Raw genomic sequence first — 20,169 nt, 5'->3', positions numbered from 1 at the left:
TCTAGCGTGTGTTGTTTCTTCTTGAACCGTATAGATACTGATTCATGTACCGTTAATTGTAATCGTAATCTTAAAGTGTAGGATTGTGAGGTGAAAAAAGATAAAGAAAAATTTTGATGGAATGACTTATTTTATATTCAATCGATGGTTTAATTTTAAAAATGGTTGTTCTTACGTGTACTTATGTAAGATACTTGTTAAATCCAAACTAGAATTTGGTTCAGTCATCAAATAGGTTGTCTAATACACTTATAAACAAGCTACAAGCGTTCCAGAAACGTTTCATAAGGCTACTCTGTTAGAAAATAAAGGAGGATTATTATTCACATGTCTGGGTACATTAGTGAAGTTTCGGAGGCTATCAACATTAATAAACATAAACAAATAAATTATTTTTAAAAATGTATAAGAACACTTGCTTAGAACTCTTCATAGGTTAAGCATGTGTTCATTCATACCTTAACAATTTTTTATCAATATTATTTTGTTGATAATGTATTGAAAGTTGCTCATTGGATCAATATACGTATCAAAATAGCATATGAATCTTAGGAACAAGTGTTTCAATTTGTATTTTTCATAAGTTTGTTATTCAAATAAAAGAGGATTTTCTGCTAGGGAAACTATTGACGGTATGCTTTAGAGTAGATTAGTAAATCGAAAATAACGAGTCCCATATACCCAGATTGAGATGGGAATGCATTAATGAGATCGAATCTATTAATTAATGGAAGGCATTTATACCTATTCTACTTGTCATATCCTTTCTGGGTTTTATATGTTTTATTTACTTTAATTTGTTTTGTGTTTATTTTTCAGGCGTGGGACCTTAACCCAGAAAAAAGACCGACGTTTCGAGAAGTGAAGGTGAAACTGGGAAATCTGAGAACGTTAACTTTGTAAGAAGAACTGAGATAGACAGTATTACACGATGGCGTTGTGTTCTCTATCAAGGATTCTTTTCTTTAACTTACTGTGAATAAGTAGAAAGACAAATATATTTTTAACTGAAACATATTACAAGTTTATACATTTACAGGAATCGGTAAATCAGCGACAGTGAAATAAGTACGTTTGGGTCATAATAGGATTACAATTGTTTATACATTGAGTCTGAATCTTAAGATTGAGCTGTGCCAGCATGTGAATAAACGTGTGTATGTTCGTTCGTATATATAGTATGTGTATGTATGTTGTGAGTATGTATATGTATGTATGTACGAGAGATATCGAGAGAAGAAGGGAGACAGGTGGCTTAACAATAATGTACAGTTGTAGTGAAAGAAACATGGACATTTAAATAAAACAAATCATATACTTACAACTGATGCAAACCAAGAAGTAGATGCGTTTCAAACGATTAATCCATTCGATTGCACAGGGATTTCAGGTAAAAGGAAAAAAAGGAGCCCAAATTTATTTTTTTTCCTTGAACACAGCTGTACATACAAGTCATGTAATAAATAATAAGAGAATCGAATTCTCACGTGTTGAAGTACTGTGTATATTGTATGTAGATACGAAATATATATATGTAATACGTAGTATGTAAAGAGTTGTATTTAACTTGCAAATATATTTGTTAGGATGTGTTGGTACTGTCTTTTCTATTGTAACATAGTACATACTTGATAATGGATTGTTTATTTCTGTCACAGTATTCCAAAGATTTTTTTTGTAAAATATATTGTAATTTATAGAGGTGATTGTTATGTTAATAATAGCTGAACAGTTTATTTTTATTTTTTATTGTCCGTATTTGTTTTCACGCAGATAATTGTGTCTGATGAAATTCGATGTGGTTTTGATGGTGTAACTAAATTTCTGTGAATTACAGAAAATATTTGGAGAATTGATCTCCATATGAAAACCTAATTTTGGAGGTACATTTGCTCAATCTCGTTACGAAAGAAAAATATCCAGTTCTGTGTCGTGATGTGTATTTCTAGAAAAATATATGCAGTGTATTAAATGTAAATGAAATCGTGTAATAATTAATATATATGCAAAAAACCTAAGGTGCTTACGCAACATTTTTTATTTCGTTTTCATTCTTTTGTGGAAAATATCCATTTTCATGTTACTAGCTTTATATCTATTTCAAGTATTTCGTTTTAAGTAACAGATTCGAATTTACTCTGTTATTTGTGGGTGTTATTTTCATATCTGCGGACGACATTTGGAAGAGGTTTAATTTTTGGTTTATTTAACTTTTAATTGTTCTGTAGAGTCCAGTAAAGTAATTATAGTGGATTGAAGATGTTGGTGTACAATCTGTTCTATCAGATATTACCTGAACAAAACATGAAAAAATTTCTAATATAATATTTGAAAAGTCATTGATGTAAGCTTTTGGCTTAACACCTTGCCCGAGTAGTGCTTTAGTTGTCCAGTATAATAGAAAGTTCGTAACATTTTCATTGTTATTAAAATTCGTGATCTGTTCATCCTATAGTGCATATTGCAATTGTAAAATAAGACTGTTAGATTAGATCTCCATGAATTTTGTTGTGGTTTGCTTCTTTACAGAAAAAAATGTTCAGTCGTAAGTACTGTTTCCTAATTAAACTACATTACCGATTGAGTGCTTCCTTACTGTATTCGTACAAAGTACTATACATGTTAGTCTAAATTAGCTGTTTTAATTTTCGATATGTTAAATGTGGAGAATTTAATAATCTCTATGTACCAGATAACCATGAGGACAATAGACGCAAATAAGATATTGAAGTTCGATATGCATAAAATATGAAAATGAATTATGGATGCGCATTTACTTATTTTTATTATTATTATTTTATGAATAGCACGATTCAATTCAGAATATGAATGTAGCTTGTGTGTCAATATTTGAAGCTACATTTTACCTGTAAGAGAACAAAATATCATATATACATTTTGTGTATAAAATATGCTATTTTCTTTCAACGATATAGATCGTGCGAGTATAATTCATAGTTTAAAGTGGTTTGTTGTTCAAGTGTGCGCATTTATCGATCCGATAGACGCACGAAAGCACAAATTGAGCTGAGAATTTCAAAGAAGGTTATTCATCATGATTGAATGGATTAATTACAAACACTACTTTGGAAGACTATCATCTATTAAAACATATCATTCAGTGATAAAAGACGTAATAACATCTTCATCAGTAACTATTGTACTGAAGTATAGTATAAGGCGGAAAAGTTTGTAGTGAAAACATTAAATTTAGTTGGTAACGGTCAAGAAAATTCTGTTTGAAATTACAGTATTTCCCGAGGAAAATAAGGTAATCTATGAGAATAACCAATGTCCAAAAGAATGTGTAAGTGTCCAACTTGTTCGAACTTTATGTATGTACGATACGTTTGATCGTTGGCAGCTACAGAAATGTTTAAAATTGCAGTCATACTGCCGACGGAAATCAAATCTTGTATGGTGAAGTAATCGACAGCCGTTAATTATAAACTCTATTAATCGGGCTGTTTCTGTCTAGTAATAACCATTCTGATGAAGATATTTGACTTAAATGTCAAGATGATATCTTAATATATGACTTACGATCTTTCTTTATCCGTACGCAAAGCGAAAGTTGTTAAGTTTGAAATATGACAAGTCTGATCACAATTGTCGGAAAACTGATAAATATACGTGATAATCGGAAAGAGTTTCAATGTTGTTTCAGTGTCAGGTCCCTTTAAAGTACTGAACTGAATTTTACAGTAAATAATCCACAAAAGTTCGCTATTTATTTTTGCTCTATAAATATGGTTATTAATTATATAGAGTGATCAAAAAGTCATATTGCGCCTCAACTTGTGTATTGGTGTCGGCAGTTTCAGTACGGGCATGATTGTGTACAGGCCTAGGTTTAGGTTTTTAACACCTGTATCTCGCTTGTTCCACTTATCTCTAAATTATAACTTTAATGACTACCATGTTTACATAATACGCGTAGTGACTTTTGATCACTATATGACAATAGAAAATCCGTAAGTGCAAAATGAATAGCGAATGGAATTCATACTTTCAGGCTTTGTACGTGAAAGAAAATATTCTGCAATCAATGCAGGTGTTTTTTCCGTTTTTTAACTTTTCATGATTGCTGTAATTGATATGAGAATGTTTTTATTTACTTAATATTCGGACTTTGAAATTATTTTACTTTATTGTTAAGTTAATATAAATTATAACTGCACATTATGAGAATGAAGATCCTTTATCTTAAAGAACCGGTCCGATCGTAAGTTAGTTTTACTTAATACTTTGATATGGACGAGATGTCAGCACTTAATTAAAAAATAATGAAATTGAAGGAATAGTTATTCTAATTCATACGAAAAGTTTCACGTTTGCTATGAGTATTGTATCCTTACAGAAATTATTATATATTAAATAATTATAATATATAATTAGTAAGAATAATTTTTATATATTAAATAAAATACAGTTACGTGATAAGTTACCAACGAAAGCACGCAGGGTAAACAAAAGCTGTCAGCGTTCAAAGATGAACGACTCATCGTCAAAGTAAAGAAAAGGGAGAAATCTAATATTATATAGAAACTTTCATCGATGTGCCACTGATAGCTATATTAAAAGCGGACCATGTTCCCTCCCGTTTTCTGTTCTCGAGTAGTCCCCCCCCCCTTGCGATACCACTCAGACATTTATTGACCACATGTTCTTCCGGAGCCGCGGTGGCTCAGTGGTAGAGGGTTCACCACTCAGTGAATGAGGTCTTTAGTCCTGTCCCAGCTCACGCCAAGTAAACTTTGTGGTAAACAAATACCGTGTGCGTGGATTTTCTCGAGGTTTTCCCGTTTCCTCTCACTTTCTCCATTCCACCATTTCATTCCTTTCTCACCATCGTCTCCTTTAGCCTAGCGGGCATAACCGTGGGATGTACAACTAAAAGATTTCATTTTCACATGTTCCATCATAACATCAGCTCCACTTACAGTATGATCGACAATGACTCATAAATTTATTTATTTATTTTTAATTTTTAAATGATTATCCGTTGAGTGAGAAAGCGAAACGACGTTATTTAGTTTCTTCGTTTTGTCATAACTATTATCTAAGTGCTTTCGAATTTTCTCATACCCAAAATAGCTGACTGGAACTAAAGAATTCCGAAGCTAGGAAGGAGTACTTAATTACTGACCAGAAACAATGAAAACATAATCCCATACACGAAAAAATGATACAGTGTAAGTTCTTTCCTAAAAGAATTGAGAATAAAAATATAATTAAGAATAATAATAATAATAATAATAAAAATGAAAATATTCGGATACAGTGCACAAGTAAAAGCATGTAGGAAAAAGTAGTAATTAAAAACAAGTACCAGTGTCACATGTACACCATGTAAAGGGGTTTGTTTGTTTGGGATATTTTCTCAACTAATATTGGAACCGGAACTAGTAGTAGATTTATCACTTCCGATTTTATTAGGGGGCCGCGGTGGCTCAGTGGTATTGCGTTCACCTCTGGTGCTTGGGGTACCGGGTTCGATCCCAGCCCCCGCCAAGTGAACTTTGTGGTGGACAAACACCGTGTCCGTGGGTTTCCTCGGGGTTCTCCCGTTTCCTCCCACTTTCTTCATTCCACCATTTCATTCATTACTCATCATCACCGTCTCCTTTAGCCTCACCGGCATAACCGTGGGACGTAAAACTCGAAGATTTCATTTCATTTCCGATTTTATTACAGACATTGTATTAGAGATTTAATATATTTTTTGGACGCAATACGGTGTTTAGTCCGTATCGATCATTGTTAAAATCGGAAGTGGTTTATTTTTCCCTCTTCCGGTTTTAATAAAGAGGCTAGAATGGAGATGAAATATATTTGTGTGACGCTTAACTAACTACAGAGAACCGCTTCTCGCTATCTGTTAACAGTTTTTGCATTATAATGTTCAACGTTATAACTGAAAGAGGTTAATTTCTACCACTTCGGTTTTATTAGGAAAATTAAAGTGAAAATTCTTTGAACGTTTGATTACAGAGGATCACGTCTCCTTAGCTGTTACAGTTTGTATTCTATGGCAATCAACGTGAAAATCGAAAGCAGTTGATTCAAAGATTTAAAAAGATAAAAGAGAATTATAGTATCTATTCTTAGAACGTTAAATCGGTTCCAGGATGACTCTTCTTGCTATCTCTTATTGCTTTTGCTGTATGTAGATCAGTATGAACACCGGAAGTTATAGTGCATTTCTGTCATTTCCGGTTTTAGTAGGAAGTTAAAGTTGGTAATAAAATATAGCCTTGGGACGCTTAATTGATTGCAGAAATCCGTTTTTCGTTATCTATTACCGTTTTTGGTCTATAGTGATTAACATGAAACCGGAAATTGTTAATCTCTAACATTTCTGGTTTGAATACCGCTTCCATCAGTGAACTCTATTCCTAACCTTTGACCTATATCCTGATTAAATTTGGTGGTGATTCATTAAGTAGTTCTTATAGAGTTTTTTGTCTTCCGGACGGACGAATACACGGGACAGGGGAAATATATAAAGGAGTTTTGATAACCCAAACTCTTAATAATAAAGAGGTTAGCAAAGATGAAAATACGGTGTAAAGAAGTAATTGTAGTGAGGTTGGATATTACAAGCGGTTTGGCAGTTTGGCAGATAACATGATGCTAACCTGAAAGCTTCACAGTTAGTTTTCTGTCCTGTAACTTTTCTTTCTTCTTACTTCTCTTTCCCTTTCAATCTTATAAATTATTTAGCAAATTAGCTGATAGTGTACGTTCTTTTAGCGTATATAAGCTTTCATTATTTTCTGGTAAGCATTCATTAAAACTTACCCAACATCAAAATACAATATATGGTTTTTCGCTAAATATTTCATCGTATAAGGAGAAAAGGAGGCAGAATAGAACTCAGACGAATACTTTAGCTACTCTACCCGTTAAGACTTTATTTTCCTTTACTTGTTCTTTCTGTCTGATTAAACTGTTAACAGAAGGGTTAATAATTTTACTTTCTTTAGTGTTCTGTGAACTCTTTTACAACTTCCTGGCAAGTTGTACAAATTAGATAAACTACACTACTGCTGAAAAAAAAAAAAAGAAAAGAAAAGAAAAAGAAATGAAAGTGCTGAAGGTATCTCATACGCGAAAGGAAAGAGTTCTTTCAAAATTAAATTTCGTAAATTCTGAATGTTTGCCCGAAAATATGCTCTAGCTTTAAGTTCCACTTTATTTAAATTTGTAGTTCAAGAACTTTCTAAAAATATTTTCTATTGTAATAGGTTTATATTGGTATTTATTTTAAAATAAGTAATCATGTAATAGTATGAACTTACTGTCACATAACAACCGTCCATTATATTTCATGAGTTGAGTTCATGCCATACAGTAGTAGAGTATGGCATGGTATATTGCTGTACAGCGATTAATTTTATTTAGGAATAAATTTACTAGTTAATTCATTATAACTTCCATAGAATCCTGTCGTCATTGGAAAGAAAGAATGTTCCACTGTGATTTTGAATTTCCTCCGTCCCTCATTATATATAATTATTTCTTTATTTATAACGTTCCTATATAAATAGCAGCAAATCGTGTACAATACTTTCAGGTTTTCCGTCACCGCGTAAAGAAGAAACTGACATTTTTGTTTGTATTTCTTAGCCCTGGATCATGCGCGCCTAAATGAAACAGATTTAAAAAACGAACTTTTGGCGCATGTCAGACGCCACGCGTGCGATTCCAGGGTAAAGGGTCGATTAATAGATTGTGAAAATCAGGTTAGCTATATTTTATGAGTGAGAAGCATATGTTTATTTCAAGTTGTCTCACCCAGATGAGTAATTTAATCCTTTGGGCCTTAGAAAACTTACTCTAATTTATAATTACGAAATCTATAGAGAAAGGTAGGGTGAACACCTTTTATTCATAAGACAGCTCTTCGTACTTCTTATTTTAACTGATTACAATGAATCCGTTTCAAGCATAATGCCAGAACAGTATATGAAGTACGATTTGCCAACTACAGTAGTAATTTTTTTTTTTTTTTTTTTTTTTTACTTTCCTTTATATAAAGTGTTTAACAGTATAAATCAAAACATTAAATATACATTTGTATGCCTTCGTCTTACGTTATTCTTAGCTTTACATTTTTTTTCATTAAGTTACTATCTATAACGTTAGTATAGCTTTATAGATAGCACACCAAACTGTAACTTAGTAACAGATTTATTTGAAAAATGTAATGAATTTAGAATAATAATTTAGAGGGAACAATGAAAGCTTAGGTGCCTTATGTACTATTGAAAATTATGATTTCAATTATGTAGAAGCTTTTAAGTTTCAAATATACTGTACCAAAATTTGTTCGGAAATGGTAATGTAGGTACTTTCTGATATACACTTGTAATAAACTTTGTTTCAATTTTTAATACAGGCTTTACTAATGTGGAAAATACGTGAGCATAAAATAATAGTGGGATTTTCCATTAACGGAACAATATGCAAATCTGGTCAAGCAATCGTAAGCGACTAATATTTTTTAGTAATATTTATATTTGGTATAGGTGTGGATTTTATTTGCAGCATCTCAATAGATTTAAGACTTAAATATTCAAGTGCCGTGTCATACAAAAGTGTTTTGTGGCAGAATGAGGAAATTTGTGCTTCATTAATAGATTGTATATTGATTTTTAACATTACTTTATCATTAACTGGTTTTTGTTATATTGTATTTAACACACAAGAAAATAGCACTTACATGAGGTAAATAATTATGTTATATGAGAAGTTAAACTATAGATATATCTTTTTTCTTGATTTGGATTGTATCAATCCAAGATTTAATACTTGTAAACTTTTGTAAAATTATCCATTCGTTGTGATAGCTTTGAACGTGTTTGCATGTCTTGAATGATTGAGTATGGAAAGTATGCACGTGTTGTTTTGTGATACTTCGTTTGCTACAAATAGTGAGAAGTTCTGGTTGGTTAAGCATCAAATAGGGAACATGAAAGTCATCGTGTAAACGTATGGAGTAGTTCGTTTGTTGCGATGAATTGTAAAGAAAGTTTATTTCTCCGCACACTTGTGTAGCTTTGATATTGTTTATTTTCATTGTAATTTACTGTTACAATTAAACGCACCTAATATTAGTACCCTCTTTTGTATTGTGCTTCTTTGAAATGTGTTATGTAATTATACTTTTGTTTATCTCAGTTATTGAGAAATGCAAAAGGATGCTTCGAGAAAAAGCAAAAATGGAAACAGATAGAGAAATTGCAAAAGCGCGGTTTCAGAGTGGTATTTCATAGTCGTACAGTCCGATACAAAATTTCTTTAAATTCCTTTTTGTGTCAGTACTTTTAATTATAGAAAGAAATCCAATATGCCCTTTTTATTTAGTAAGGTGAAATCTTTTCTTATATTTGTTCACAAAAACACAAACAAAAGTTTGAATTAAAGAAGGGCTTGTATGTGAGTACCTTCTTTCAGTAACAAATTATTTGGTCTGTAATTTTTTAAATTTATCAACACACCTCATGATATAGTGTAGATGACTTTGATTATATTGCGAGTGTTCTAAGTTTTCATCATCGTGAAATAAAAAATAATCATTGACTACGGATGATAACGTGCTGAGATTTCCAAAACTACAGAAGTTCGCATTAATTTATTTTTTTGTCTTTATTGTCGGGTGTAACTTGTCATTATGTTCTAATCTACACATTTGGAAACTATCGAAATATTTGCAAACATACAATGTAAGCAGGAGTGAACAAAAAATACTTAAAGTGAATGAGGGGAAAATTAAAATGTAATATTATCCCAGTAATTCCTTTTCATGCATGTGGTCAGTGGATTCTGAGCAAAAAGATCAAGCTGTTAGGAACGCATTCCTTGTTGAAGCGATCTACAAAAGAAAATTATATATAGTTCTGGTGATGACAAGCCAAGACGTTAAGGTGAATCATAAACATTTACATGGATGTCACGTCTGATACTATAACAATAGTTGCAGGGTATTTACGGGATCCAAGTTTCTTTCATTATAGCAAATGTGATAGTACTGAAATTGAAATTAACTATTGATGAAAACTAGAGGAAAAAGAAATATATATCATGCAAAACATCACTGAAACGCCAGAAGTGAGTATGATTTCGAAACACATTGCGAGTCAAAACTCAGTTCTGGAATGTGATTATTAAGGAGAATATTTGGAATTTTAGATTTTATCTATACTTGACTGCAAAAAGGATCAATTAATTCATTTAGATATTACATATACCCATTTCCTGCTACTCAGTAAAGTAAATGTACTTGATATTATTAATAACATTATGTTCTGCTGTGGAGGCAGTAAGATAGATATGTTTCTTTTGGTGTGTAGGAACATTAAACGTGTATCTCCTATCTCTCTCTGCCGTCCTGTGTCTTAAAAAACTCATGTGTTCAGTCAATAAATTCTTGGAAAGTTTGTGGAAGTTTGGTAACAATTGCGTATGAATGAACGTAATAAAAGAGTACCTCTGTTTTGTGATAGTAATTGTATTTTAAATGCCGTTTGTGAATTAACGCTCTTATGTATGGCAGTGTAGGTATTGAATTTTGTTGCCCAACATATATTTACATATATTTCCCTCCCCAGATAATAGGCCTACTTTATCAGCTTTCCGTCTTTTCTGCTGTTTTGATCTCTGAGAACTAGATCAAACTCAAGATGTTTTATTGTAATATCAATGGATGTATTTTAAAGATAATGTGACGCATCACAAATCCTGGTTAAGTTGTGAATATGTAAGACTTTTCAATTTTGTATATTTGAAATTAAGTTATATAATATAATTCTTGTGAAGGTAATCTTGTGAAGTCTCAAGTATTGCAGAACCAGAAACATTTTAACATAATAAATTAAAATTTGGGTATGTTAAATCAATGGCTTGGAAAACTGTTTTGGTTTTAATTTGTAGTATAAAAACTAATTGGTTTCTTATGTCTAAACTGTTAGTAGTCGGATAAGTGTACAAAGCGGAATATATATATTACATTTTGTAAAATCTCTCTATTGTGAAGCATCGTGGTTAGGTATGTACTTAGAACGTACATAATCAGCGTGCAGAAATCAGTGATATTGTTATACTATTCAATTTATGAAAACAGTTCATAGTGATTATAAATAGCTATGGAGGGAACATCGATATTTGTTGAGTCCTTTCTCGAGTTTTATTTTATTTTATTTATTTATGTTGTTGGTTGGAGGGGTAAGGAGAGCAGACGTATAAGTCATTAGACATTTTATGTAATTTGGTTTACAATTAGCACAGAGATCGAACTTTGCACAAAGAGCAAATGCATGTATAAGTAATCATAACAGTAAGTTCATTTTTGCATTGTGCACATACTTCGGTTTGTAAATGCGTTTAAATTGGTTTTCCAGACATTCGACTTTCCTGCTACAGCGTTTCGTCGGTTTATGTACAAACATTTTTTGAAACCAAAGTTTCCTTCACATTCTGAAGTGATTTCTTTCCTTAAACAGCGAAATATGATTTGTGTATAGATCGTTGAATCACTTAAATTAAAATTGTACGAATATCCGGAAATGTAAGATACATCAATTAATTTACACTAATATGTCCTTGCCATTTTTCTTGATGCAAGCATCATTCTTGTTATATTTCTGAAATTCTGTTTAATTTTCAGATAAAAAAGTTGTTACTACTAATGCTTAGTTATTTTCGTATATTTGGAACGTCAGTGTAAGCGCATTTAGATAAGCAATTTATGATCATCGTAAATTCTCGTGTAAGGACGAAAGATACGCGCACAAGATGTATTTCTCAGATTATTTACTTTCCAACTGTGTGCTTGTGAATAAATACTGCAAATTAAGCATAACGTTTGGAATAGAACTTAAAGGGACAGCCAGTTTTGCCCTAGTATTATATATTGAAAGATGCACATATGGGCATTTGTAGTTCGTTAACATCATTTTACTCATTCATTGTATCATGACACTATTAGAGTTTTCGTTCTACTTTCCTGTATTTTATAGACCAAGCCATTAACTTAACATATCCTTTATTAAAGTTTTTTCAGTTTAAATATAAGGAGCAATTACTAGTACGATCACAGTCAAAAGTGTGCATACATATCCTACATGTTACAGTCAATAATGTACAAATCAGTTCGTCAATAGGTATTCAGTTTTCGGTACACCGTGCTCGTGGGTTTTCTCGGGGTTCTCCCGTTTCCTCCCACTCTTCATTCCACCATTTCATCAATTTCTTATTTCCTTTAGCCTAACCGGCATAACTGTGGGACGTAAAACTTAAAGATTTCATTTCATTTTTTTCAATTTTCGATAGGTACAGAGAATGACATTCTTCTGAATTTAAATCAGTCGATGTGTTTCGATGTTACCGACAAAAAAATGTAGTGTGTGTGTGCTCACTTTTGTTGACGACTGTTCATTAGCGGCCATATTTATATTATGAAATCCCATTATTTTTTATGAAAAAATACTACTTTTAAGTTATGAATTTATTTATTCACCATTAAAATGTTATAAAATTTTATTAAAATCTCTTTTGTCGCTGCTGATGAATTATACAGTCGTTTGGATTTTTTTCAAATTAATAATAAAAAGGGAATAACTTTAATTTTTAATATCACAGACAAGTGTCGTATCTTCCGAAGTTGTATTTTAAATTGGTAATCAACGTACAAGCTGATTAAACGAACATTGACTCGGAAAATAATAATACTGAAGTATATAAAGAAAATCAAAATGTTTGCGGTGATTAAGTGAAAATTTTGCTGTATTCATTCATGTGTGATTACAATGTAATGTTATTTATTAATTTATAGTCACTTTCGTATTTGACTAAAAAATTAAGATTTTTAATTGAAATATATTAAAGAGTGAAAATTACTTTTTGTCATGAGATAAAATCAATCTTCTGTAGAACAAGGTTTCCAGCCATGGCAGTATTTCACATACTTCAAAGATTCCTATATTGAATTCGAAGACACTTTTCACTTTGCACTTGAAATAAGAAAATTCAGGTAATTTTATTAGAAATCTTGAATCAAAATTTAAACTGTGCAAAAATAATCTTGCAGCATGGTTTCATTGACATCGAGAAATCTTTCACATTCCATTCCCATAAGACTTATTATTTGAAATACAGAAGATTAATTTTATAAGAGAAATTAAGGATTTCTTTGTACTTTTTGTGTTAGTGTAATACGTACGTAATGTATACTTAAGTGGTACGAAAAAAAAAAGGTTTTCTTTCTTGAGAGTTATTTTCGTGTAAAAGGTTGAATATGCACGAGTGATTTCTTTTGCCCAGTAACATGTGTGATGTTTTACGAGGTTTGAACTGATATAATACACCATGGATTTATGCTAAAGTACTTTTTGTTATGAATAGGTTAGTATGTTGCATATCACGTTGTGTTTCATCCGTAGTTAAGTATAGAAAGTATTTTTGAACATGTTTTTACGAAAGAGAAATTAGTTATAAATAGCCAACATTATAGCAGTGAATTATAATCAAATGTTAAATTCAAAGTAATGTTTTTCTTTAATTATTTTTCTTTCTTTTTCTCAGTTGTAACGAACTGTGGGAAGGTGATGCTTTTCATTGAATTTTCAGATTCATACAAAGAGTGTAAATAAAGAAATTTTTAACGAGTTTTTCTTTCTTTTGCACTATTTTCCTTCATTTAATCATTAATATATATATATATTAGGGTGGTCCATAAATATCAATTTTCAGATCGGGCTGGTCTCACCCCCCTAAAATGGTTCCATATGGGACTAAATTAAGCCAGGAGAAAAATTAGCTTCATTGAATAATATTAAATGGTGCCCCAAGTGGCCTAAAATTTTGAATCCGATTACAGTACATAGTATATGGGAAAAATCTGGAATAAACTCATGTAATTTAGAAACGGCTAAAGGTAATGCAAAGATACCCTGGATAATAGAAATAGAGGAAGAAACATATCTAATTTTGTATAGTACTGCCATTGAGGCCATCTTGAAATCCGCCATCTTGGATTCAGGTCAAAATTTTTAAATAGAAAGAGGATCATGTGACATATCGTTTTGAGGTATCGTTTTACCAGAAACACAAATCTGGCATTATTTTAAAGATTGCTTTAGTCATGTAAGAATTATTACCTGTGAAGAGATTTCTCCTTTTCAGATTAATAATTCTTACACGACTAAAAGTAAAGACATGAGTTTGGCGTGAAAAGAACGAAAGGGAAATGCACGGCTTCAAACGAAAGAGGAACGCGAAAGAAAATGCACCTGTAAATAATTTGTTTCAACTGTATACGCCAAAAGCATGGAGCAGTTCAAGTAATGAAGAGGAAAACCCAGTTGAGAATGTTAAAGAAAATGTAAATACGAATGCGTGTGTGCCCGGACCGTTCAAGAGATGTAAAAGGGGGAAAAACTAATTTTATTACTCAAAGACTGGTGTTGCTCTTAATCGATAAAAGATCACTCATAGAGCAGCAATACATATTCTGACAGCGACGGCAGAGGCATTAGGCCATAATGTAGAGGAACTAGCAATAAATGGGTCTTCCTTTCACCGATGCTGAGAGAAAACCTTAGTGAAGTTGCACAGAACTACAAGAAACAATTTTAGAGTTCATCAAATGCGTTAGTTGTGCATTGGAACGGAAAACTACTGCTGAATTTGACTGGCAGAGAGACTGCCGGCAGGTTATCAATAATTATTACAGGAGATGGTCATGAGAGGCTAATTGATGTTCCCATTTTGTCATCATCAAAAGAAGAACATATTGATTCTACTATAGTACATTCGCTTGAAGAATGGAACTTGGTAAAGTTCGTGCAGGCAGGTTATTGTGACACTACTCCTTGCAATATGGATCTTGTCAACGGTGCTTGCATTCTGCTAGAGCAGTAGCTCCAAAATAACGTTCTATACCTTCCTTTAGACACCACATTTATGAATTAGTTTTAAAATGTGTATTTGATAACTGTTGTGTTTCGTTTGCATGTGGACCGGACGTTCTCCTATTGAAGTATTTTCAGAACGAGTGGTCTAGAATAGATTGCACTAACTTTATTCTAGCAATTGATAATGATGATGTAACAAACAATATTTCCGATGTAAGAAATGAAGTGTTGAATTTTGCTATCAAACTTGTAAAAGCAGGACACTGCAGAGAAGATTACAGGGAGTTTTTAGAACTGACCATCATATTCTTGGGTGGCATACCTCCTTGAGTTTTCTTTCGTTCGCCTGGAGCAATTCACCATGTAAGGTGGATGGGAAAAGCAAGCTACTATTTAAAATATTTCTCTTTCGCCAACAATTTCGTTTAACGAAGCAAATAGAAACGGGTCTTCGGAAAGTCCGATCCGACTATATGTTCACAGTTGGCTTAAATGTGATCAAACATCCCATTCACCATTACAAGATCTACAATTGAGGGGCTTAGTGGAAAAGGGGCGTATCCCACAAAATTTGGAAAATCGAGATATCTACAAATTTGGATACAGGGAACTATCCGGTATATTGAGCAGAAATGTTAGGATTCAACTCCGTATAGTATGGATCCTATAAGCGTAGGACGAAAATTAAGAAAATTTTGTATCAAAAATGTTAGTGGAAAAATGACGTATCCCCTTTCAGCTGCAACTCGTGAGTGGAAAAATGACGTATCCCGCTTCCATCTATAGTATTGTGAGTTTGTGGTGATATAACAGTATCTGTCATTGGTTGTCAGTCTAGAAATCGGCCAAGCGTGACCGAAGATACACATCGCTGTTGAAAGTAATAATGGCCGCTAAGCAGGACGTTGAAAGTAATTCCAGTCTGGGAAATTCACCTGTTAAACAACGAAACGAAGACAAATGGAAGGATAATGAATGTAAGCTTAATAGCAACACAGGGAAGATTTACATTGGCTCCATAGGTAAGGAAGTACCGGATAAAATACGAAGTGATGTTAGGTATTTTAAAACTGAGTGGTGTAGATAGGCTATTTGAAGGATATCGATTCTGAAACCAAAGATAATATTTTAATTTCGTTTTACAACATGCAAGATTTCAACACCCAAAATGCCTATCTATTTGGGCTAATGAGGAGGTCAGAATGTGAACATGTGTACATTAAAGACAGGAAAAATGTGAATGTCTTCGGGTGCGCCAACCCTTTTTATTATGTTCTTCGTCTGTCATCTGGAATGAAAGTTAATGTATGCCAAGCAAGCATTCTGCAATACCCATGGTATCACTGAACGTAGATTGCGTACCGTCCGTGGTGATTAGAGAACACATACGAAAGATATACCTGCGAAACCTTTGCTTTCTCCCAAAGAGGACCGTCCAGGTAAACAGAGGGCCGGATTTAGCATTTTGGCGCCCCTAGGCCCAATAATTTTTTCCGCCCCCTAGTCTCGTTAAAGTTACTTTCCTAAAAACCTTTATTAAAAAATTATATCAGGCCTATATGTTAATTGGTTAAACACCACTCCACGATGCAATTTTATCATTGCAAGTTTTTTGAGGAATTTACTTGGTTCCGGGCTTAACAAAATACCGTTAATATATTAACAAAAGATTGGTGAATAACTTTGGTTTTGCTCAATTTAGCCATTTGGGAAAATAAATAAATAAAAAAAAAAATCTGCAATACATTATAAAATAGTTTTAATCTCAGAAACACAGCTTACATGAAATATTTTGATAACGTGACACAAAAACTGTGTTTTAAAGTAAAATTAGATATTTTGTATGTACAAATAGTAAATTGTACTAGTATGAAAAAAATGACATTTTTCCGTTCGATTACGAGATTGCCGCTCAACGACATCCCTACAGCCAGTTCTCCCGTGTTTGAGATCAATGTTGTAACGAAGTTGATGCATAATGTTGAAAAATAGTTTAACTGTACCAACAATTATTTGTTCCAATGAACTTCAAAATCAGAATGCTCTATTAGCCTGATTTTTTTAATCAATTCAAAAAATATGTTAAGTTATGGCTATTCATTTTTATTTCTAGATATTTATTTTTTCTCTCGGCCGTGCGCCCCCTGGGAGCTTGCGCCCATAGGCCCGGGCCTACCGGGCCTATTGGGAAATCCGGCCCTGGGTAAACATCAACACCGCCGCCATGCCATTTCTGAAGAAAAACTAGATATTGTCAGGAATCACTTTAGGTCGTTTCCAAGATATAGTTCTCACTACAGCAGAGCTGCAAACCCTGAACGCTAATATAGACATGCTGTAGTTTCGGTGCATTCTTTACAACAAATGTACGAGTTATATGTAGAACAATGTGAACAAAGGGAAGTCGGTCCAATGAAATTACATACATATCGATATGTGTTCAATAATGAATTAAAATGTCTAGCACCGACACTTGTAAAACCTGTGATTCGATGGTACACATAGAACCTAGACCACCTGAAGGTCATATACATATTCATAAAGCCGAAGCAGCCTACCAATCTTTGAGAAATGCAAAATAGGAATGCAAATACATTAACAGCAGCGCCATAGTTGCTGCTATGGATCTGAATCAAGCACTTCCAACACCGATGATAAGCACGCAAACTGTTTTCTATTTGCGGCAGTTGTGGACATATTGTTTCGGGTTCCATTTCTGTCATGATGATTCTGCTGTTATGTGTGTCTGGTCAGAATCTGTTGCTTCTCGTGATAGTGATGAAATTGCAACCTGCATTCTTCGAGTGATTAGACACCTACCAGAGATATTCGCAACAGACGTACTAGTGTGCAGTGATTCGTGCGTTGGACAAAATAAATATTTGCTCATTATAGGACTCTGACTGTACTTGTTAAATGTCACCGACCTCCAGACAATAGAACATAGTTTTGGTTCTTGGTCATATATTCCTCCCCTGAGATGCTGATTTCGGTATCATTGAGAGAGCCAAGAGGAAAACAATCTGAGTACACCTCCGCACAAGTCACTCTGATAAAGACAGCGCTTAAAAAGAAGCCATTTCAAGTCATCGAAATGACAACAGGAGTCATGAAGGTTGTATCAGCGTTGCGGTATGTTCTGATATTTAGCAAGAAAACAGAAGATGGGAAAGTCTTCAATACGAGAGCAGCGACTGGCATGAAATTTATGAAAGGCAGCCAACTAGTCCAGGTGAAATATACATACTCCACATGTGAGCCTTTGAGTACGTTTGCAGCGAGGAAGAGGACAACCGCGCTCTCTGCAAGATATGGTTTTCCTGAAGGAAGACCTATTCAGAAGCCTAAGTATGATAATCTAATGAGCATGTTAAACTACATTCCACCAATCCGCCACTAATGTTACAGATCTCTAAAATGCAATAATGACGACAGGAACTACATACGGGTAGAGGGTATTGACAGTAGCGATCTCGAGTGTTAGTGTGAAGTGTCTCTTCAGGGACGTGAGTACTGTGCCCTGGGTAATGGTTTATTGTGCAGTATAATGTGTATGATACTCGTCTGCAGTGTTGTGTTTATAGTGTGTACGGTTCTAGCATATTAGGGTCCTGCCGTACAAAGGAAATATTTTTGTTCTCTAAAACATGTTATTTGCGTGGCTACACGAACATGTGTGGATTTCTTTCTCACTGAGTAGAGTACGTAAACGTTATTTGCCGAGACGAACATGGTCTACTCTGTTTTGTTATTCTGTACGTTACATATTAGCGTATTGGAACTTTCATTTTGATCCGTTAATATTGAAAGCTCGTATTGGTTTGGCAACCATGATCATATGCATATCTTATGTTTATTTCTTCTTAAAGATGCATGATGATTTTTTCTGAAACATATCAGACCTTCCTCTAATATATGTGGTTGTAATTATGTACTTTTCTTCCATAGTAAAACTTTTGTCAGTTGCAACGCAAAACCTTCTGTTTCTCGAAAGCATTAAAATGTGGGATACGCCCCTTTTCCACTAAGCCCCTCAATTTTTGAAAGATTTGTACAGTTAAAGACAAATAGATGCTGAATTATCTGAAGTGGCTCTTTCTAAATTTTCACGCCGACTCTGATACTAGACGGAGGAACACGTAGCATTGGGGTTTTTTGATGATGGAGTTACCATAATGGAAAAGCAAAAAATGGTTGAAAGAATTAAAACTACAATGCGACCCACTAGCTTTCGAATCCGAAAAAACGTTATAATTTCCGAACAAATGTACATAAGAAAATGAAATTCACAATACACGTACCTTGTTTCATGCTAAACACGAGAAAGGGTTGAACAGAAGCGCACACGTCAAAACAAAGACGATAGGTGGCGCCAGGGGAAGTGCTGCTTGGCGTGGTGTGCGTGCGTTAGTGTGACTCGAGTCGCTGCATCGCTAGGATGGTTCTGTACACCGTACAGGAACGCGTGTTCATTGTTAAAAAATACTGGATATCGGGATCGTATCAGACCGTTCAACGTTAATTTTACCGTGAATTTGGATGCCGTAAAGGACCATCGAAATCATCAATACATCATTTGGTGAACAAGTTTGAAACAACAGGAACGTTGCTTACGGGAGATGGAGGCGCGCGTCCACGGATGTCCGAGGAGACAGTACAGAATGTGCGGCAACGTCTTTTGCAGTCCCCTAAGAAGAGCCTGCGTCGATTATCACAAGAGGTAGGGATGTCAAAGTCAACTATGCAAAGAGCCGCCAAACGAGCCAAGCTGTTTCCATATCGCGTTACAGTCGTCCAGGAGTTGAAGACTACAGATTGGGAAAAGCGCGTGATGTATTGTCGTTGGTTGCAAGTTTTGTTGCATGACAATCCAGGAATCCTAGACTATACTTGGTTCACAGATGAAGCTTGGTTCCATCTCTCCAGTTATGTGAACTCGCAGAATACTCGGGTGTGGGCCGCCGGAAATCCGCATGTGTACCATGAGATTCCACTTCATCCCTTGAAGGTGGGAGTTTGGTGTGCAATTTCCTGACATCGTATCATTGGACCCATCTTCTTTGAAGATACAGTAAACACACAAGTTTACTTACACATCTTCAGTGAATTTGTGAATCAGCTGGACGATCAAGAACTGCGTCGCGGTTATTTTCAACAAGACGGAGCAACATGCCATACTTCCAACGTGGCCATGGCAGAAATTGAGTCCTTTTTTTGGTGACAGGATAATCTCCAAAGGATTGTGGCCGCC

The 20,169-nt window shown here is 33.9% G+C and overlaps 1 protein-coding gene across 2 annotated transcripts in view; it reads left to right on the top strand.

Moving 5' to 3' along the window:
• The window catches only part of Csk (C-terminal Src kinase), an 82,372-nt gene extending 68,702 nt beyond the window's left edge, over window positions 1–13,670 (top strand). For both annotated transcript variants that reach the window (XM_081734162.1, XM_081734161.1), the window contains exon 12: window positions 820–13,670. In XM_081734162.1, coding sequence (XP_081590288.1) covers window positions 820–903 — 84 coding nt within the window. In that variant the 3' untranslated portion in view covers window positions 904–13,670. The remainder of the gene's footprint in view (window positions 1–819) is intronic.
• Window positions 13,671–20,169: the final 6,499 nt, after the last annotated feature.

Source organism: Thermobia domestica, chromosome 12 (assembly GCF_964235325.1).
Source record: "Thermobia domestica chromosome 12, izTheDome1.hap1.1, whole genome shotgun sequence".
NCBI classification, from domain to species: Eukaryota; Metazoa; Arthropoda; class Insecta; order Zygentoma; family Lepismatidae; genus Thermobia; species Thermobia domestica.
This window is presented reverse-complemented; position numbering and strand designations above follow the sequence as displayed.